Source organism: Phoenix dactylifera, chromosome 13 (assembly GCF_009389715.1).
Source record: "Phoenix dactylifera cultivar Barhee BC4 chromosome 13, palm_55x_up_171113_PBpolish2nd_filt_p, whole genome shotgun sequence".
NCBI lineage: Eukaryota > Viridiplantae > Streptophyta > Magnoliopsida > Arecales > Arecaceae > Phoenix > Phoenix dactylifera.
This window is the reverse complement of record NC_052404.1, coordinates 11,518,002-11,541,124: the sequence shown is the minus strand read 5'-3', so window position 1 is coordinate 11,541,124 and position 23,123 is coordinate 11,518,002. Positions and strand designations below refer to the sequence as shown.

Here is a 23,123-nt window from a genome sequence, read left to right as displayed (position 1 = left end):
ACTGTACTACGTTGTCTCAAGTCGGCAGGGGAAACTTTATTTGGCCTTTGAAGTCTTTCTAAAACCTGACCCCACCTTCCCGGTGTAAACTGTCATCCATCAGAAATGGTGTGATACATACTAGTAGATTCTGTTTCTTCTTATTGTCATGGTGATTCGAGAATGGCGGACGGGCACGACTGTGAGACTGCTTAGAGATAGTTTTTGTTAGTTTTTTTGTTTCTTTGGAAAAAAATCTCAAGACATCATTATAAGTGCTTTTGAAGCATTAGAATACTAGTATATGAAAATATGGTCGTCTCCATTCCAGAATATGGGTTTTTTAATCAATGGCCCTTCCTCAGTGCCAGCTATTTTACTAACATGAGCTTGATTTTTGACAGGTATTCTTAGCTTGTTGTTACCTGGAGTTAATAAATCCAGTTAAATTTTGGAAAGTAGCAGAGCTGCAAATATCTTGTGTTAATATGATTCTTTACACCATGTATGTCTCTTTAGGATTGTCATTCCAGCAATTAATTGCTGATCCTTCTTAGGGAGGGGTCTCTATAAATGTTTGCCGAATTTAAGTTGTTAAGTGCACTTTCATGATCTTGCTAAAACATTTTCGCGTCTACCATCTTCCTCGGTGTGGTGTTATCGATCAATTCCTGTTTGCACATCAAATTTGTCATTGTAGGAAATTGCAATCACCAGTGACCTTTCTGGAAAAAAAAAATTTCAGCAAAACACTATCGAGTGGCCTGATGTTTGGGGAAAAGAGACTAGTTGGAGGACGAATCCATTATGATTCGTGTGCCAAGTGTTGGTTTCTCCTATGCTTTGCAAAGTAGGAAGAAATCATTCTTAATCATTATATGATTGAAACGTTGTCGGCTCTCTCTCTCTCTCTCTTGAATTCCAATATACAGCCACTTGGTTGCTTGGAAGTATGTTCGCAACTCGTGTCGATGGATATGCACTATGAATATATGGAAATGTACCATCTGCCTCATAAATTCTTAAACTCTCTGTATCTTCTTAATAAATAATTCTGCAATCATCCCTGAATATTTTTCTTGAATCTAGGTTTATTCGCATATGAACCCATATGAAAGAAAAATTATCAAATGTTTAGCCTCCTTAAGTTGGATTATCATCAATGTGGGAAAAATATCGTTTTACTAATTGGCTCTCGAGTGCTAGTTTGAAGAATCATTTCTGCTTTATTGAATTGCCTCATGAATTTATTGTATCGGTGCTGCCATTGGCTTTATTCCATTTCCCCCTTTTTATTGCTGCAATTAATCTCGAGATCACTGTCATTCTCTTTGGCTATTGCTGTCTCTGGTATCATTCTTTCTTTCACTGACATTGGTAATTGCTACTTGTCATTCTTGCAGACGAGTTGTTCTTCCTCCTCCTTGCAATAAATTTGACAATGGCCAAACGCAATCAATCTTTCTGGGAGCTTAAAATTAATGGCTTGTTTTCACAGCAGAGGCCATGTTGATAAGAATACCTGTCTGACACGATACGTAGGAGAAGCAACCGTGGCCAAAGGCAATAAATTACTCTTTATTTCCCGTGGTCCCGACAAAGGATGACTCTTTGGTTGAAGTCAGCAGGTGCACTGGAACTATTCTATTGCCTTTTTAATAATTAGCCTCAGGAGAGACCCACCATGGACCTTTTTCTGTGATACGTCTGTCCCAAAAAAATTGGATGCATCATTAGGCATGCAGGAGGATGAGAAGAGCAAAGAGAGAAGTGGATTGCTCCCCCCTGTAAAATATAAAAAGGGCCTAAGTGGGGTTGAAGTGTGCTTTTCTTCTAAAGTGGGATATATCTTTATACTGATGGAAATCATGCATTCCCCCATGCCCTATTCCCCTCCCATTTATCAACAATTATTTTGATTATTTTGGGCAATGTATTTTCCCATCGGATGGCAATCTCTTTTTTTTTTTTTTTTGTGAGGAGGAGGGAAGCAAAGCCACTTGGCCTTTATTAGAAAAAAAAAGTTTATAGAAACTATTTATAAAGAATTTGCAAGAAAGAAAAACACAAAAAAGTAATATTTTTTTTGTAAAAAGATAGTGATCTATAAATAAACCTGGTAAAACTATTCAAGAAGTTAAAAAATCTCATAAGTAATTTGAAGGATTTCTGTATCTTCGACTATATAAGCTTTGTATCATGATGTGAGATAAGCTTTTTCTAAAAGTATAGATCTATGTCTCTCAACATGCGGCGCCGATATTGCGAGGTTATTCTAAAGTTTGAGGTGAGGATCAAGCAGCTTCTCTGAACACAGATGCTTTCAGCTGAAGAAGGTGATAAGATTTTCTACAAAATACAATAGATAGAACTTGATTTTTTAAAAAATATCCGAGCATTTCGCTTCTTTCCTATTTTTCAATAGATAGCAGCAATTAATTGATCTACAGCTTTGCATCGAATGGCTATCTTATCAAATTTCATTTGCAACTTGCAACACAAAACATTAGAATTTTGGGTGCTGCAGATGTGGAAGTATTGTGGGTTAACGCAGGACGTTATGTTTACACCTGACTGTGCTACCTGCACAAGCCTCTAGGTTGTGTGCGCCGAAGTTATAACCATGAAGAACCTTTGTTTTGATCAAATTGTCGAGTTGTTCTCGTAGCATAACTAAAAATTCTATGAAAAAGAAAAAGAAATCACTCAACCAATGTGGAATCTTCCAATCACTCCTCTTTCGACCCGACATTCTACAGCATGCCAATTAAGCAGCGGAGAAATAGGAAAGCTCCACATTGGAGCACTGATTTATTTCAGAGAGATTTCCAGCTCATTGTAGTCTGAATGGTTTTTAAATAGCAAAAGAGATGTTCAATCTATCATGATGTTTTTTTATGAACAAAGAATTCTTCCTGACCACTTTATAATCATGCTTCATTGACTGACTGGCTTCCTTAACAAAAAGAAGGGGGCAGGGTCATGCCACCTCGCATCAAGTTACGTAGCGCAAAAATGATGAGGTCCGAAGTTTGCAGAAGTGGAAAGCCTGTTCTCACCTGGGCATGCATGTGTCTTTATGAGGACCCATGCATGAAGCCAGCTTGTGGTCACTCCCCTCCCTTCTGCCAATTGCCTGTGACCTGCGATCGGCACCAAAGCTTCCCACCTAAAGTCCCAGCAGCTTCCATGTTCTTGGATGGGCAAAAGACTGGGAATGTGGTCCTTGTAAGGGAAACCATGGGCATCCATGCATCGAGATCTATGGATAGATCGGAAAGGGAGAGGAGAAAAGGCAAGCAAGGGAGTCATTCATGATTATTAGATGAATTCATCGGTGACGCGTTATGGGGCCTTCCATGTTTCCTCTCCCTCTCCAACATTATTAGTCTCTTGTGAAACTTACAAGCTGGATTATAGGACATCTTGCTTGATTTCTAATTCTTTTAACCTCACCAATTTCACCAACAGACCATGACAAATAAAGAACCAGTATGATTTCTAATTCTGATGGTGGGTGTAGGGTTGGAGTGGGGTTCGTGATCAGGGATCCTGGCTCTAGACTGGTGGTGGCAGGTGCCCGTGCATCTATGATGTCTTGGTTTCTGAAGTGGAATTGAGGGCTGCTTGGAAGGGCATCACTTATGCAAGAAGCATCCGAGGAGCAAACTGTATTCACCTTGAAGGTGATTCGGCGATGATGGTTGAATGAATTTAGAATTCATCTGGTGCAGGTGGGGAGCATCTGTTGTTGCAGAACATCCGTAGGCAGGCAATTGATTATGTTGTCTTTCGTATCAACCATGTGTACCGAAAGCGAAAAGAATAGCTGACTGGATCACTTCTTATGTGGCTCAACACTCGGGATGATGTTTGTGGGACAGATATGTGGCTACTCTATTTTCTTCTCGTCATGTCTTATTTTCTGACTTTCGTGGATGTAGTCATGTTAGAGATGTATGTTCTATCCATCTTATATTAAAAAGAAATAAATAAAAAAACGGTACTAGAGGCTTGGGCAAAATGTTTGTTTGATTTTAACCATTCATCTATATCTTTCGTCGTACATAGGCGATCTCATGGGTAATTCCCAAGTAGCTACCCATTTGCGCTTGTTAACAAGGCAAAGAAAGACGAAGCAGAGGTGCTTTCACGTATCTTTTTCCTAAGATATATTCGTGGAAAGCTTGTCACCGCAACAATAAAAACTTAAAAGAGGACCTCCTTGTATCCAGATTAAGCTAGTTTTGTAAAAATCTAGATCTCCATGCTCCAAAGAATTGGAGGAGGAAAGGAAAAACAAATGAAGTGCTGAAGAATGGCTGTGTAATAAAAAGATGATAAATGGAAGTTGTTTTGAAGAACTTGGCATTAACAACAATATACAATTGAATGGGGAGAAAAAATATAATGATGCATGTAGGTTGTGTGGCTGCCATATGATCTACTTCAACCCCTGGAACCAATTTACTAAAAGAAAGATGAAAAAAAATATCAACTTATTTGATTTGTTTCAGCATCCATCCTGCCAGACCCCCTACATTGATCTCATTTTCCCAATTCAAAAAAAAAAAAAAAAGTCCAAAAGTAAATTAAGAATTATACATTGATGGCACTTGTTTTCATGTACCTTATACTATTATAAAATTAATGTTACTACATGTCATAAATAATAGTTGATACTGCTATGAAAATAAAGTGTTGTGAAATATCCATGAATTGTGGTAATCATGTCCGTTATCTGCAGAAGGACTCTCCATCTTGTCCGGTTTACCTTTCTTTTTTCTTCTTTTTTTTTCCGCTGTCTTTCGTTCTGAAAAGCAAAAGAGGTGTACGCCTGGTAGAGATAGAAATTGTCGAGAGAGAGAGGAGACATGAGGCCCCTCACCCCTGGTTTGTGAACCAAAACTCCCAATGATATAAAAGGATATAAACGACCAGCAAGCGGAGACAGACCAACCTTATCCTTTTTCTTTTTTCTCTCTCTCTCTCTTATGATTCCTTTGGTTCCGAATTTTTTGTTTTATCAAAATATTTATTTTTTTTAAAAAAACAAACTACAATATATAATATTTCGGATCAACCTTATCCTTTTTCTCTCTTTTTTTCTCTCTCTCTTAAGATTCCTTTGGTTCCTAATTTTTTGTTTTATAAAAATATTTATTTTTTAAAGAAACAAACTACAATATATAATATTTTTAAAAAATATTTTTTATATGTTTGGTTGATCATCGAAAAAAAATTGTATAAATATTTATTATATCTTTAATAAAAAATAGATTTTATTCCATTCTATTTAAATAGTGAAAAATTATTTTATTAAAAAAATAATAAAATATTTTTTGAAAACTATTCAGGGCATCTCTCCGTTCTGCCTCACGTTTTCTGCAAACGAGTCCTCTTTGTCTCTCTCTCTTTTACATAAACAAATCTCCTCTCGATCTCTCCTCATGTATTCCGAATTCGACGACGTTTCTATCTTCGGCACGTCCAATCCACCAGTATCCCAGTCTGCGGGAACGCTTCTAAACTCATTCCAACGGAATCCATATCCATCCGAATTAGGAACCCCAGATGAGTTCGAGAACACCCACAAACTAGCAGCAGCAGCCGCCATGGAACAACAAGAAGAAGACAGCGCCATTCCTCCACCCTCTTCTTCTTGTTCTTCAGAGAACCAAATACATAACGAGGAGAAACAAGTAGAAGCGGCGGCGGCCAAGGATGATGACGATGGCTATCAAACTCCGGCGTCTCCGAGACGGAGAATTCCGCCGGCCATTAAATGCCCGCCCGCACCGAAGAAGCCAAAGATGCTGAGACGATGGCATTGCATAAGAATCAAGGCAGGAACCGGTCTTGTGCGTCGCCGCATCGAGACTGGATCGGCTTTGTTCCCCGATTCCGACGATCTCAGCACGAGGAAGAAGAAGGCCAGAGAAGATGCCACCGCCTACCGTTGACTCTTCCGTGTATAATTTTTAGTAAGAGAATCTATTGATATATATACGCATGGCTCTGGTTGCGTTTATGTTGGATACTGACATGAATCCGGTCGGCGTTTCGGAAGCTATCATCTTTCTTTGATTATTTCTGTTCATTCTCTCTTAAGCCAAAGATTAAATTTTGGCACTACTTTTCTTGCCTTTGGAACTCTTGGGGTTGACTAGATCTCAATCTGTGCTATAAGGCAAGAAGTTTCTATAGATGAAGTACTTTCTCATGAAGCTTGTGTGGTTTGTTAGTTGATGTTGAGGTGCCCTCTTTCTCCTTTTGGTTCCTTTCCATCTTGGCCTGTTCCATTGACTTGGATATAGCCCGGAGGAGAGGGAACAGGTATTAGTAAAATCAAGAAAGTTGCTTGAAATTTTTCCATTTTTTTCTTGGAAGAAAAAGGTTTGTTCTATTGTGGTTTTACATGCATCAAATGGTCGACTTCATGATAAGCAAACTACGGGGCATGCAAGTTCTCAAGTTCTAGCATCTGTGCCGCCAGATCGAAAATAAGAAATAAGAGGAATAAAGCTCATATACAGAAACGGGGTGTGGGGTGCTGCTTTCTTGATTTTTTGAGTTATATAAGCTTTTAAAAAGAAATTTGCTTTCTTTTTCAACAATACAATTTGGGGAGGAAGATGGAAGATGAATGATCTCATCCTCAACAATGCAAAATGGATGAATATATTATGATGAAGCCGGATTTTTTTTTTATTTATACCAAGCTAGAGAAAATAAATTCATGTGAATCAGAAAATAAAATATAAGAAAGACAGAAGGAATGTCCGATAATGCAATCCATAAAGTAGTTTTTATATGATTTGCCACATATATCATCATCCAATCAATGTTAATGCTGACTTTCCTGCCTCATAAGAAAGCAGAGCAAAATTCATTCTCCAGCAAGTATTATTTTTGACTTGCATAGTTTTCTTGAACAGGACACCAATATACAGTAGCCTGAATTAACAGCCATGGCAAGCCCCAAAATTGATGACGCAACAAGCTTTTCGAGCACGCATGAACCTTCACTTAATAACAACAGTTCTCATGGTAGATAGAACATGGGAAAGAACCTGCTATTCTCCTGTTCCTCCACATGAAACAGGAAGGTATAATGGCTTTGACATTTGCCATATATAGCCACCAGTGAGAAGAGGCACAGATGAATTCATGGTATCAACCATGCTTGAATTTTTGGTAATATTTTATTGACATTACATTGAGGATGAAAAATGTCACAACTCAGGGAGATATTTTTTGGATTTTTTAGTCCTACATAAGTACTCAAGATCTCCTCGGCAAATAATCAATGTGGACTAAATACACGCCCACATATGTCCTCACATACTCTTCCGTTCAAGCCTTAACATTCTCGTCAATCTAAATGTTCAAATCCATTCAAATTTAATTACAAGCACCACGATAGGCTCATGGTCAGTCTCCAGAAACCCGTGCTGCAGTGTCCCCTAATCCACATAACCTATGGGCCCTGTCCGCTCTGATATCATTTGTCACAACCCAGGATCTCACCCAAAAAAGCTAGCCAGAAGATATTTTTAGGTTCTTTAATTCTGTATAAGTACGCAAGATTTTCTACAAATAACTGATATAGGACTAAACACAAGCCCACACGAGTCTATCTAAAAACAAATTAAAAACACTCATGATCAAGAGGATCGATTGATTGAAATCCTAGGATGAGAATTACACATCAAAAACTGATTCACAAAACAAAAAATGGTATGCAGTGGAAGGCATAAACAACAGACGATTATGCTCGGTACTAAAAGTTCCGGAAATACAAACTCGTTGGAACAGAAATATTAAGCTATGACTAACAAGGTTCCATGACTGAGTGGGTCTTAAGAATAGAGAAACCAACTCAAACAGCCGTCGCTCAGATCAATGGAGGAAGTATAACCCAGCACCATGGGTGCCTAGTTCTTCCTTCTTTCCCTTCAAATAACTGCAGGAAAAGCAGCAGGTGTAAAGAAATTGTAGCCCCGAGACTGACAACCCAAACAGCGGATGGCTTGATTAACCAAAGCTTGATTAAGAGCATGCAAAGTCCAGCAATTCAATCAGTTTGTATAATATGAATTTTAAAAAATAAAAATAAAAGTCTTGACTGTTTAGTGTGCAGGAAATTAATGTGACATTATAATGGTGGTATATGACCATCCATTATGTAGAGCTGAACTGAAAATGTAGACGTAGAATTACTTGATAACATCTGGAACATGAAAGAGACTGATATTTACCTTCAGCCGGCGGTGCTTTCAAGAGTCCAATCAGCCATTATAAGAGCAGTTACTGCAAGAAAAACGTAACCTGCTACTGTCTGCATCGCAATACTGAAACCAAGCCACTGATAGATCTCCATAGTGTAGTTCGAACATGTCAAAATTTTGAACGACAACCTATGAGGAATCTGATACCCACCATTGCCTTCAGGGCTTCTAAGGTTCCTTAACAAGAGATGGCAATAGAAGTTCGAAACTTGGCAAATCAACCCATATCCAAAACCAATGTTCATTTGCGTATCACTCGCAGGTGTATAAAGCCGGTGGTTTTTCGCATAGCAAGCAATGAATGCAGAAAGTCCAGTAGAAGGCACAGTTTCTGAATGCATTAGTCGAAGGTGAGGTTGCATGGTTAAATCCATGGATGAAGAATGTTTCCATGATAACAGTGGAAGCACCACTAGTACAGAGCATAGGTTGGACAGATTAATGGCATGCTCGCCCACATAGCCGAAATATTTGTACACTGGATGGTAGTAGAAGATGGGGAAGATAATTGAGGGGCCCAAGTACTCCCACAGTCAAAACTTTTGCATTTTTATCAAAATAATCTGGCATGCTTGACTTCAAATTAAGGACGACTGTCTTCCCCTGGCTTTTCTGCTGCAAGGGAAGGGTAAGATGTAGCCTAGAAGTAACAGAACTTTCTTGCTGTCTTATAGAAAACAATGTGTCAGGAATCAACAATTAAGTAATAGCTTACGTGTATGTAAGTATGTATTTATATGGACATTTGTAAGCAAGAACTGCACTGTAGCATTAAGAATTAGATGCAAGAGAAGTCTCTGATTTTGTTAGAGCTGTTCTGAAGGCCAGACAGATGGGAAGTATATATCAATAGTTTAGAAGTATCTCAAATACTTGCAAGAATTATATGTGTATTGTTTTAAACAAATAACCTAGTCATGCTTTTGTGCCTGATAGCACTTCAATTTCATGGAAAAATCAACATCCACCATTAATCACCAAAATCAAGCCGTTTGCATGTATCATTGTATAATTTGCAAGGTAACATGCTTTGTCAGAGCACGATCCTATGGATTCCAATACACATATAATTCTTGCAAGTAATTGAGATCATTTTACATGCTTCATACCATGTCATCTTCAGATTTCAATCAGTAATTCTGTATTTATTGTTTCAAAATATGTGAGAAGTTCTTCATGGCATCTGGTAAGAAGCTAGTCGGGAGAATCCCAACAAAAAAATTATCAGTCATTTCTTGAACAAATTGGGCACACAGATAACAGCGTCTAATTTAAACAGATTCCACCAACGAAATAAAGGTTTTGGATTCTTTGCATTTACCTTGTGGCCTCTTCAGAACACGGAATCAGGATTTCTGTTCATCAGTGCAGTTTTCCAAATAATCCAAAATTTTCAATTTCATCATAATTATTGTAGGTCTTTTTGTAGTTAAGGATCTTATAGACTAAGCAATGTAAGCAGCCAACCAAAGTTTTAAATGCCGGCGGGACGGAGTGTCGGGGCCATCCTCTCCCATTCTTGGGAGAAAACGAGATTGGCATGGGGTCGGAATTCTGAAACTCATCCATGTAGAGAAAGAAGAGAAAAAAAAAAAGAGAAAGAAAGAAAAGAAAGAAAGATGAAGAAAAGGAAAAGTCAAAAGGAGGAAGAAGGAAAGAAAAGAAAGAAGAAAAAAAGGAAAAGAATAAAAAAAAGGAAGGAGAAAGATGAAACAAGAGAAGGGATAAGAAGAAAAAGAAGAAGAAAAAGGAAAGAAAAAAAAGGTAGGAAAGAAAGGGAGGAAAGAAAAAGAAAGAAAAGGAAAGAGGAAAGAGGAAAGAAGAAAGGTACTTACAGGACTCTCGATGCTGCGATGAGGTGGGATGGTGAGGCATCCTGTTCTATAGGAACCGGGATATCTCCGTCCCATAGGATTTAAAATTTTACAACTAACTATAGTACCTTAACTCTCTAGAGTGGTTGAACTAGAGCATGATGATCTAAAGTTGGTCTTTAGTATATTACAAGGGTAAAAAAGTAAATTATGGAGATATTTTTTTGTCTTTAGATCAAGAATTTAAGAAAATCCACACTAGTATCAAGAAAATTGCATATCCAAATCAGTAGTATAGGAGACACTTTAAGACAAGTCTCAAGCATAACCTACAGACCTAATTTGTATAGGTTCACCTTTAGTAATGCCTGCCCCTAAGATAAATAAACAAGGCGTGGTGCGACAATCTCGTAAATAGAAGCTTAAAATATTTTACGTTGATATAATTATCATAAGAGCACAAGCAATTCAAATCATATGACTAAAATACAAATTTTTCTAGTGATGAATAAAATGGCTCTTAATTTTCTATAAGAATTTAATATTACCTTTATGATGCACAAATTAGCACTGCTTTCGGATGACATGAGTTGCCGGTAGTTGATGATTCATCAGACTAATATCTCAAACAAATCCCAAAATCTTTATTGCACATGTAAAGAGACCACCTCTGCACTTTTCTTGATGAGTTGATGTAAACGATCAACATAAGGCTACACGCAATGCAGCACAACCCTTCCCAACATCTTCATTATATTTACTCAAAACAGCTTCTCGACCTTGAGTTTCTTTCCCCCTTTTTGTTTTTGGAGAACCAACCCTGAGTTTGTCTTTATTACAGACAAATACGACATGTATCAAACATATCCTCCACATCTGTGATCTTAAGATGGATTGAGAATCAACATACGAACCGCATCAAAAAGTTGACACCGCTCTCTCCCTTGCTATGACTGTTGTCATCTTTCATGGGCCGAGCTTTCCATTCTATAATTCCAAACTGTAGACGTTTCTCTAAAACGCTTCTAGAAGTCGGAATGTTGGATAGAGGATTCCGAAAAATGATAAGAGGATAATGATGGAGGTTTCCGAAAAACACGTCAAACCCTCAACAAGAAAATTAAGCAATAACATACCTGCTCTATCTGCGAACGTTATGGCCTTATGGGATAACACTTACTTCGAGCAAAAGAATCGCCTGCTGCAAATTCCTCGCAGTGGCCTGCGAACACACCACCAAACAGCTATACATCCTCAAGTCATCGCACTCACGAGCAAAGCAAAAGAAGGAAGCTAATGGATCCAACGCAGAAGCCAACAGAGAAGAAGAAGAAGAAGAAGAAGAAGAAGAAGAAGATCGAGGGGAAACTTACCGTCTTGTTGACCTCGATTCCGCCCTTGATGACCTATCATGTCGCGCCGAGGAGCCGACCCAGAGGGTGAAATCGGCGAGCCCTGCACTCCAACCAAGCACCGGCGTTCTCTCCTGCCCGGTCGCCGCACTTGAGCGTGCTTATTTTGGGCCAGCTGGGTTGGGTCGCAGTTGGGCCGCCCAGCTCATCAAGGAGGGCATGGGTTCGGGTTGTATCTTTCCCTTGGATCGCATTTTACACAGGCTTTAAAGCATAGCATCAGCTTCATGATCTGTGACGCAAATGGAAGGAGAGCTTTGATCTCTTCCTAGGTGATGCCCAATCTTTATGTGACTCGATGGGATGAGTACAAAATAATCGATTAAGTCCAGATTTAGGTGCTGTGTTAAATCTTGTGGGCCAAAGGCCAATTGAAAGTTTGAAGCCGTGTGATAAAGACCAGAGGCTCAAAGCACTGGGTAGGTCTGCCGGAAAGCTAAAGCATCCTCTTTTCCTTCATTAGATTCTTGCTTTCCGAGAGGTCATGCCACAAATTTTATTTTATTTTATTTTATTTTGCCGGGGTTATTCCATAAACGTTAAGGTGGCATTTGGTGCCCCCATATCCGATCACCACTGAAGTAATATATTAAATATTTTTATTATATGAATATAAAATATAATAATATATTTCTATTATAATTTAAAATTATTGTTGAATAATAATATGATAATAATATAATTAATAATATAATATGGTATCATAAATATAACATTGATATAATATATTAACAGTACATTGATATATCAATTTTTTTTACTAGTTCGAAAAGAATTTTTGTCCTCAACTTTCAGTCTAAGATCACTGATCTAGAGTGATCTTGAATTTTCGATCTCAATGATGAGTATCTCATCACTGAGTTGAGCAGCGATTTGAACGATGGGGATAATTTAGGATCACTACCATGTAAGATCGTCATAGTACAACCAAACGCAATGATCTCATCTGTTCTATCTATATCACAATTAATCTTGGGAAGATCATCCCATACCAAATGCCCCCTAACCATTATGAAAGGAGTCCACAATCTGCATGCAGCTTTGTTTCTATTTGTGCTATTCAATTAGTATTGCAGTCTTTCTCGGTGTAAAAAAGAAAAAACATTAGTATTGCACTGCTGACGCGCATGGCGTTGGGCAAACATAATTCCGTAATTTTTCATGCCCTTTTTTAAGGAAAATATTCTGGCGTTTCTTCCTTGCATGTATTGGTTATTTTTTTTTATTCCATTTTACTTTCGTGATTTGCTAGATGAAGCTTACGCTGTCTTGAGATTGTTATATTCTTTGTTACATACGTTTCTCACATAGTTGTGTAGGTTGGTCCTTGTAAAGCCTTTATTTTGGTTTTTCTCTGTTGTGTGCGCGCGTTTTAATCGTTTGGAGGGTGCTGTAATCAAGCTTCTTTTCTTTTGTTTAAAATGCTGAGGAAAAGATGTCTCATATTGCCAAATGCTACTGTTTTTTCCCCACATATATCCAGCTCCATCCTCTCCAGACCAGCTTAAAAGAAATTATATATGAACTGTCCGAAGCCTGAAATTATTAATAAATTACTAGCTCGCCTCCAAATACCTGCTGTGATTTATTCCATTTCTTCCGTTCTGCGTGTCGTAGTGGATGTAAGCAGTCGTAGTAATTGGTTTGAGCACTCGTCAATGCTCGAGCATTAATGGTCGTTTTCTTTCCCCCATAGTGCTAATAATCATTGAACTAAGCTCCAAGCATAGCATGGACATCCCAAAAGGTTTAAATTGCTTAGATCCTTCTTATCCCTAAGCTTTGCTTCCAAAATGAGATGCGCATGCCTAAAAGGAGAATCGAGGATCTCCACACTTTTTGTCACTTCTCATCCATAATAAACTATGAAGCCTTGTTTCCTCTCAAAACAAAGTATGGAAGTTGGTGAGCTTTGTGCATAGTTTGGCCCAACGCATGGCGTGTGGTGTGGCAATAACTTGCAAGAGCTTTTTCTTCAAGGCATGGTGAGGGAAAGGTGAACCAGGACCAAGGCATCGTCTTCTTCTACTGAAACTTTTCCCCCCTTTTTTTTTCCTTCTTTTACTTTCCGTTAACAAACAGTAAGAAGCGGACCCTCTGTTTTACTGAATGTTCATTGAATGTTCTCGTACTACTCTTCGCTCTGTTCTTCCATGCAGGCTACTGCGTCATTTTGGGCGCCTTATGTTTATTTTTCTGATCCTCTGTCTATTGACTCGATGACAGGAAGGTGGCTGGCAGCCATTGAATATGTGATGGTTAGTCTAACCAGGAACCTTGACTTTCTCTGGCTCTCTTTCCTTCGGTGCTCTCGTCTCTGTTCCCCAAGTCCGTCTTCTATTACTTCGTCAAGTTTGGATATAGGTACAGGATTGTGACCTATCCGGATTGATTTTTATAACATATCCTTGATTAGAAACGGAGGGAATAATGTTTCTCGAATTCTATATATATTAAGTTTGTATATAGTTTATACAAAAAAAAGAGTATATTTCAAAGGCATCTTTTCTTGAAAAAATAATATTTTTGTTTATTATGTTTCTATTATGATTAAAAATTTGGTTTGTTATGTTCTAAGTCTTCGGCTATTATTTTGTTTAATGTATGTGAAGTATCAATATTTATTTTTATATTTTATTTATTTATTTGATTTGTATGAGAAAATTGATTGCTGCAACTTTATCTGATTCAACCATCTCGTCTAACTTTACCTATCTTCCCTTGCTCCAAGATAACTACGGAGTGGATACGGACAATTGCCTACTCAACTTATCCCTAGAAAATGAAATAGTCTACCCATGTGGTCTTGGTTGCAGGCATTCTAATTTCGTGGTCCTGCGGTCATGAGTTTACCGAGCTACCGTGTCCAAGGCAATGGCGTAGGGACGAATCCACCTATTCTTTGCATTTGAGTCTTGATAGGCTCCCAAAAATATCCTAAGAAAAACTGTCGCTAGGAAGTTACATTTTCTGATATCATACGGAAACTTCCATGGGGCACATTAGATATTTCGATCACAAACCCTAGGCCTTGCTATTTTGTGCATATATTAGGGCCCACAGCAGATATTTCACAATCCAATTTGTATGAGTTTTTACAGACTGGTGGACAGCTCGAAAATGTAAATAAATGCAAGATTCTGATAGATGGAAAACGAATCTAAGGTTCACTTGCCATTTAATACCAACCTCATGATCAATTGGATAAAGGTCAGAGTTTCACAGCATAAAAAATTTCGCTATATACCTACCGACTTTGTTCTATGAATATCTTCACAATCCAAAAAATAATCTTACAGAATTATCTTTTCCTAATAAAACCTACCACAAAGTTGACTTGGATGGAGAAAGAGTTATGTTGCCAATAAAAATGACAGATGATGCTCGAATTCTTACAACCTAAGTAGTAGAGATCTTGGGCTACATTCATATCTTTATTTATCCGCCGCGCACATTGTATATATAGAAAATAAAAAGTGTAGATGGATACATCTTGCTCATTAAGTTTGTTGTTCATTAAACTAATAATCTGATGATTAGATGTACATATGTTTGGCTAATTAAAACTTTATTACTTCTACCAAGAAAAAAAGAAAAAGAACTTCATTTATTTCACATGCATGCCACTACACTCTCAATTTCGTGTGGTTTGCTTGAACTTCCAGCCTCATCCTTACGATATAATTGTGAGGGTGACTGGTGAAGTAGATATTTTGATGGATTCGGGATCTAAAAAGCTAGGGGGAGGGAAACCGAAAAAAAGAACCATCATGCTTTGATTTTAGGACTTTTTTGTTACAGAGGAGTCCTCGGAAGGGTGGAGAATTAATTTCCCGTCGATTTTATGGATGCCGCTAACCAGCAACACCAATGCGATGATGGAGAGAGCTTAACAGCTGCCATTTGGACTTTTATGATAATTTTCTCTTCCTTTATTTTATTTTTTTTAAAATGTTTATCCTTCCTTCACACGGCAACTGGGCCCCACTCCAACCCATCGACCCAATAGCACCAGCCCATCTCTCGCTCTCCAACCGAAGTTCGACCCAGAAAGCATTCATCTGATAGTAAGGCTGATGGGATCCACACAAGCCAGGTCTTTCTTTATTACCTTCACACGGAGGGAAGGAAGAAAAGAACAAGGAGAAATCTCCAAAGGTAGGGTACGGGAGGCTCCTCCACGTTCCAATACACCTCGACAACTTGGTAGATCTCGGGGGCCCCACCCCCGACAAAGTTAGGTGCCACGCTATCTTTAAATAATAGAGACATGCTTAGCTCGAGCAGTTCGGCCAGGTGCCCGCATCATCCAAGGGATCCCACAAGTCCGGCCACCTAAAAAGCCAATTTTGGGACACAGACCACACGAGAGCAATGCAAAGCTAATACGGACGAACCACCGAACTGTGGTATATCATAGCAGCCACATGATAGCCGACGGCCAAACAGTCTTTTAGATTTGAATAGTTCCATCATACATCTCTGAAGCTATGAAAGTAGAGAGAGGCAGAAGTGCAGCCCATCTTCTCCACCCTCCAAAGAAAGAAGACCACCCTAATCGCGGTGGATCTGGAGGTTAACAATGCTACGAAAGTAGACATGAACTCCCGGGGATTTGGCAAAAGCACGATGGTATTGGGGTGCTTATTTGACATCTGCTTTTGGCTTCAGAATGAGAGAATCTACAGCAGAAAAGCCATGGACTGACTGTTCAAGCTTTCGTGTATTGGGGTGTGCTAAGGCTTGCCCAACATATCGTTGCTATCGTCTATCCGTCCTGAACCACGACCCATCCTTCTGAATGATCCCATGGCAGAAGATGATAGGCCTTTGAAGCTGCTGCTTCCCTCGCTGAAATTCCAAGAACTCCTCGACCGCCTCAGCTTTGAGCTGCCCTTGTCTCCATCATCCCTGGCCTTGGCCACGACCAGCCGGGCTATGCTGCCGCGGCAGAAGGGGCAAGCCGGAGTTGGTCGGCACAAGGTCGCCGGATGCGGCTTGTTGTGGCAGCATAGAGCCAATGTGCAGTGTGCGCACATCTGGTGCCCACAGTCTTGGACCTCAATGGTGCAGACTTGGCTGAAGCAGATGCAGCAGACCTCCGCGTCGCTCGTCTGCAGGAAATTTTCACCAGATGAATCAAATACTAACAGAGTTCGGTTCATCTTATCATCGCCTCAAACACAACACGCCTACCACTAAACCAGCATGCATCCTAGTTGCATTATAGTAAAAGTATGGTAATTACTGATCTATTGAGAAGGGAATAGGGTGGTCGTCATTCGATTCAGAATGAAACTAAAAGCAAGGATCATAGGCTACCTCGGAGATATCATCATCAATTCCATCTTCTGAATGTGCAGGGGATGGCGAGGAATACGCCGTCCCCTTCAAGATCTTCTTCTCCCTTTCCCTGTTAGCTTCCATCAAAGCTGCCTCTAACAGAGCCTTTGCATCTCGATCCAGCTCGCTGATGAACTTTAATGGCGAAGGCCAAACCAGAGGCTCTGCCGATGTTGGATCTAGGAGGGCCGCACATGCTCCATGGTTTCGCTTCACAGCAACAGCATATGGTATTCTCCTGCAGATGCCAACCAGCGTAAATTTATTAAAAAAAGGAAAACAAAAAAGAATTCCCCCTCAAGATATCAGCAATTATATGATATCAGCTAACAAAAGAGCTCGCCAGATTCAAAACCCCATGGTTAGAATGATCATTTCAAGCGAACGACTTCGTGATTCAAGCAAGATATAAGATCGGGATGAGTAAAATTGATGGAGAATTACTCTTAAGAAAAAGGTTTGTCAAGACTCATAATTGAGTAGGACAAGAAAAGGATAAAGGAACATTTGTGACAATAATCTATAGCTTCTAAGATGACATAATAGGAACCAATTCAGTAAATTTCACGGTTCGGCGGTTCTAAAACAACAGACAGATGTCAATATAGAGTTTGGGAACATTGCCAGCGTCGAGATCCTAAAGAGATCCAGATCTGCAGAGTAGATCCAAGAAGGGCACTCTAATTAGAGCTCCTCATACACAAAATCTTGAAATGGAGAGACAGTCTACTCGACAGCTTGAAAATAATTTTATGATAACTTGTTCGTAACTTTTATCGAAACACCAGGCTAGCACAATAAGAAATCAAACTGTAAGACTTTCCAACTTGAGTGGCACGAATGGTGTTGAAAGAATCTTTACCCGGATGCATCCCTTTGTAGCCGATCAGCTCCCCATGCAAGCAATTCCCGGACACAATCCAAGCATCCCCCGCGGGCCGCCAAGTGTAGAGGAGTGCTTCCTGGGCAACTGCAGTTCAAGACCTACTGAGTTGGTAGCTACTCTCACAACCCCTCTACCACGAAACCCCAACAATGGAAACAGGCACATGAAAAAAGGGGGAAGGGTGAAGCTGTGAACTTACCAATATCCACCGGTGGAAGCACAAACAAGAGCACCATTGTCTAAAAGAATATGGACGCAATTAGGCCGCCTCTGCCTCGCAGCCAGGTGCAAAGGAGTCGCTCCATGGCCGTCTCTAATATTTACAAATCGAGCAAATCCCCTGAAAACATAAACACATAAAGAGAGAATGATTAGAAGAATCCGAAAAGCTTAAGATCCAGATCTATCATAGCCACCAACCAACTGTGAATGGAAGACTTGTAAAGAAAAACCCACCAGGAATCAGCTACAGAAGTGGATTGAGCTGCCGACAGAATCGCTTGCAAGCAATCCAAATGGCCGTAATAAGCAGAATAATGCAAGCATGTTCTTCCATGCAACGAATCAAACATCAAAATCTAACACCAATAAAAGTAAATCTAGATGAATATTGCCAGCGAAGCTCAAGACTTCAGGGGCACAGAGAACGTGAGAAAGATACGGAATTAGGGAGAAGTTTGGCATACATTTGCCCCGGCTTGGAGAAGCTTTTGCACACAGGCAATCTTCCCGTGCATCGCAGCCAGCATCAGGGGAGTCTTTTACCACAAAATCATACAAAGGACACGCAAAGGTCACACCTTTATGCATAAAGATCCCCAGCAGAAACAAAGAAAACCATGAAACGATCTCCTCACCTGTTTGTTCCGATTTAGGACATCAGGTCTAACAGATCGACCCAGCAACATAGAAAGAACCTGAAAGCATCCAAAATCCAGAGATCAAAACCGGAGAATCACCAAAATTCCACCAAAAAGGGCCCGAGATGAAGAAAGGGAGAGCGCGCGCAAGAAACCAACCTCGACGCGACCATTGGCGGCGGCGATGTGGAGGGCGGAGAGGCGGTCGTAGATGGTAGACTGGTGGATGAGGGCGGGATCCAGGTGGAGGGCGGACTCCACCACCTCCAAGTCGCCGGCTTGGACGGCGCTGAAGAACTCGTGCTCCTGGCTCGATCTGGCGCAGCTGAGCTCCTGACCCATCCCTCTCCCCACCTCTCCGGCTCCGGCGACCCAAGCTCCCGAACGGCGCGCTCCAGTCCTAGCGTGCGCCGCTCGCGGAGGTAGGAGGAGGAGGAGGTGGGAAAGGGGGCGGGGAGGAGGGCGAGCGAGTTTAACCGGAAGGGAAGTAGTGGGGGTTTTCTAGGATTCAGCGGAAATAAGAATTTAAGCGGTTACCTCTTGGAAATGAAGATCTGCTCACCTTCTCCGGTGTGGTTACCTCTATCTCTTTCTCCGTCAAAAATCAGATTTAGAAAATAAATAAGTAAATTAAAGTTTATTGGATGATTAATTCTGGCTCATTTATCGCAGAAATTTAGATAGACCATTATAACAAATCTATTTAGATACAGAATAAAACTAGGTTTCAACTGAAAAATGCTATATACTATATCAAAATAATCTATAAAGACATGTACAATCTTCTGCATATAAAAGAGAAAGCAATGATAAAATTAAAGTAAAAAAGATAACTAAAAATTAAAAAAGCTCATCCACTTGCTTTTTATTTATAAAATAATATTATTTGATTTAGACGACTTTTGTATAAGGGTTTATGACTTTAAAAATTTATTTCACTTACTAATAAATTATGACCTATTCGTTTTAGTTTCAAATAAAAAACAATATTTTATATTAATTGATGTCATTATATGTAAGATATTATAAATAAAAAAGTAAATAAAGTGCTTATCAGAGTGTTCTCTTTCCAATATTAATTTTAAAAAATTAGTAATCGGGCCGTCTCTGCTTCCAAATCCGCAACATTTAGCAATAAAATATATATTATGAGTATATTTTTCAGCTATGACCGCTTGAGAGGTGATCTCTAAATTTTAAGTTATTGTGACCTGAGGTGACCAGAAGCACTTGAGCTGGTGCTCCAGGTGGCAAATCGGGCTTGTGAGGGCGAGCCGTCAGATATTTTAAGGGAGACATCTCCTCTGCGACGAGAGGAAGAAGAAGAGCATTTGAAAAGCTTCCAACCTTGAAAGTCCAAAGTCTTAATCCCGAGTTTCCACGCGGTCCCAATCGTTTTCTGCAGACCTTTTGCATGAATCGTTTACTAAAAAGAGGCCTTTTTAGCAGTGCCGACTTCAGATCCCGTGCCCTCAATTATTTCGCCCTTCCCACTGAATTTGGAACGCCAGTCTACAGAAAAAGATTGCCCCCCATTCTCGCTCTGAAAAGAACAAACTACAACAACAACAAAAAAAAACAAAACAAAACAAAACCGTAATTCAATTCCATTGTCCATTACTACTCTAAAACAAATAATACTTTCTAATTTAATTTTTTTTATACATCGATCGCTTACACTGATTTTGCATGAGCATAGCCAGCTATGTCGCTAGCAAGAAGGCTATACAAAGAAGAAGAAACAGAAGCTTGCTGGGTCTAAAAAAATTCTCTAGAATAATGGGTAGTAAATGAGGTGACCCAATGAGCAATTTTGTTTGTCTCTCGAAATACATACATGACCTATAATGCAGAGCACTCTGCAACATTCGTCGTGTGTCGCCTAAGAGCAGGTGTTTTGCCTCCCCCCGCCTCTCTTCCAGTAAGTGCTCAATCAATGAGGCTGAGTCTTCCTCCAGGATAATACACCCAACTTCTAACACATGTCTCGTATAAGAGAGTCCCTTCTATACTGCCATGAGCTCCGCCCCAAACGCTGAAACCTCCAAAAAAACAACGTCCTTCTATAGCAATCAACCTAGAGTCGTGGTCCTTGATCACAAATGCCACTCCAACACTATCACCACCAGCGAGCAAACTCCCATCATAATTCGTTTTAAAATGACCAGAGGGTGGGGGCTCTCAAAAAATAAGAACAAATCTGGGCATTGTGAATAGCAAATAGGGGTTCCAGATGTTTCTAGAATTTTCCTTAACCTCTTTTGGTGCACCAAAATCGAATTATCCTTACAGCAGGGGCCTAGGTGCTGTCTTTATTTATTAAAAAAAAGGGGATATATGATGGTACTGCCACCATCCAATTTGCATGCCGTAGTGGACTCAAGTTGTTTTTTTTTCTTCATAAAAATAAAAAGCAAAAAAAAGTTAACAACTAGTTAATATGTCACCTTTGGTTCACGTGGGAAACATTATAAAACAATATAACTTCGAGGCAAAAAGCTAAGTGCTTCTAATTGTTCTCTAATCTCTCCTTTAACTTGCTTTATTGGCCATCTAAGAAAACAAAATAAAGGTTAAAAGGCTGTCATTATTACGCGGCGGATGTGTGACTATGATGAAACTTGAACTTTTCCTGGCTGATTTAAGGATAAATTTATGTTTAATGAAATTTCTATGACTCGAAAAGCTAGCAGAAAGGTCATGGATGGTTTTTAATTTTTATCAATTTGTTTTTATTCATGTGACAAAATTTTATTGCTATAGCCCTTTTGTTAAAAAAAATAAAGACAGCTATAAAGGAACATGCTTGCAATTGATACCATACTCAACTGTTTATGCTGCCTTCTACCCCTACTTTCCAAAATTAAAAAGAGCAATACCATCTCCTCTTGCCCACCCAACGAGTAAAACCATGGCACCCACTTCTAGAAATTAAAAAATAAAAAGTAGAAACCAAGAAGGCAATCAAGGCAATTAAATACTTAGAAGAAGATGGCTGTCTTTTTTAAGTTGTTTGTAATGTAATTGGAACCAAACTTTAGTTTATTGCAGGCTTCAGTAATTTAAGAGCTGCACTCTTTTAGACCAATGGTAATTTTATCTTCAATCGTATTCTTTTCGAGCCTCAATGCATGGAAGACAAAGATGGCGGTGCTCCAAAACCTGCCCTCATTTCAGTCGCAAAACATTGGGCATTGTGGCTTCCAAGTAGACTCTCTTGGGTTTTGGCGTCATATAAAATTTTCCACCACTTAAGAATTTAGTATTTCATAAGGGTATGCATTCACATCAATTGGTGCAAAGGCTCTGAGACTCTGGTTGTTTTCTAATATCTCCCTGTAACGCATTTGAATCATGATCTCTATGTTAGAATTTATCGGAAATTCAAAGAACCCAATTAGCTTTGATCAAATATGTAACGCTACTCACCGCCCATGGAGCTCTGCTAATTTTGAGAAAGATTAAAGAGATTGAAAAATGCCGTCTGTTCCATCCTTACATTATTAACCTTAGAGATTTTTATTCCTCCCTCTCTTAATAATAAATGATAAAACTATTTGAAAATCAAGCAGCTGGAATGTAGCAACTCATACCATGTCTGTGGTGAAAAGGCGAAAAGCACGGAAAAAGTAGCTTCTAATTTTGAGAGAGACTAAAGAGATTGAAAAATGCCATTGTTCTATTGTAACAATCTGTGCAGACATATATTTTGTTCATATCAAGAAGATCTTAGGTATCTATATAGAACTAAGGAGCTAAAAAAAATACGTTTTTTTTAATGAAATTCTGAATTGTGACAAATGATATCAAAGCGAACTCGACTCATAGTCTATGTGGACTAGAAAACACTATAACCCAGGTTTATAGAGGCTGACTACGGACCTATCGTGGTGATCTAAGTTTTCTCAACCATGCTAGGCATTTATAGATATGATCACAAATTTCAGGCATTAGAACAATTATCTATTAAATTGGCCATTAAATATTAAGGAAAAAAGACAGAACAAGTGGGAGTAGACTCTCAGTACAACTTGCAATTTTCAACAAGGGGAACTAAAAAGATCTCACCTATCCCTACCTGATCATCAGTTACAACCATAACTAAAATATTCAGTTGCTTGTTTATATGCTCTTGGCCTCCTTCATTACCTACTTTGTTTGGAAAGGCTTAGGACCCATCTATATTTCAAGTAGTTCGTATCCGAGGATGAGGAGAGTAACGGTCCAAGTAGATTACAATAAGCACAGACTCGTGCTCGAAAGAATAAATATAAATTTATCGCATTTTTTTAATCTTGCATGGGCTCCTATGAAACATATTCGTGTGCTCGAAAGAGACGAATTGATAAGATTTTTGATGCAAACAAAGGGAAAGACAGACAATGCACTGACACTTGAATCAAAATGAATCTTATGTTCAAATCACGAGAAAAATTACTTCAGCAAGAGAGCTTCAGGAACAAGATCTTTTTTCTTTTCTTTTTTTTTGATGAGAAGGGAGGTACTGCCACCCCGATTTATTAATAGAAGTTTAAAAG

The 23,123-nt window shown here is 39.2% G+C and overlaps 1 protein-coding gene and 1 pseudogene across 1 annotated transcript; both read right to left on the bottom strand.

The window, feature by feature from the left end:
* Positions 1 to 7,643: 7,643 nt before the first annotated feature.
* Positions 7,644 to 11,701, bottom strand: LOC120112917 (annotated as a pseudogene).
* Positions 11,702 to 15,578: 3,877 nt separating this feature from the next.
* On the bottom strand, positions 15,579 to 19,106 carry LOC103721978 (E3 ubiquitin-protein ligase XB3-like). Its single transcript, XM_008812374.4, has 8 exons — positions 18,745 to 19,106; positions 18,583 to 18,642; positions 18,412 to 18,483; positions 18,182 to 18,303; positions 17,925 to 18,065; positions 17,702 to 17,809; positions 16,819 to 17,077; positions 15,579 to 16,610 (listed from the first exon to the last, which is right to left on the bottom strand). The coding sequence occupies exons 1-8, from the start codon at positions 18,925 to 18,927 to the stop codon at positions 16,233 to 16,235; spliced, it is 1,323 nt and encodes a 440-aa protein (XP_008810596.2). The 5' UTR covers positions 18,928 to 19,106; the 3' UTR covers positions 15,579 to 16,232.
* Between the last annotated feature and the right edge of the window lie 4,017 nt (positions 19,107 to 23,123).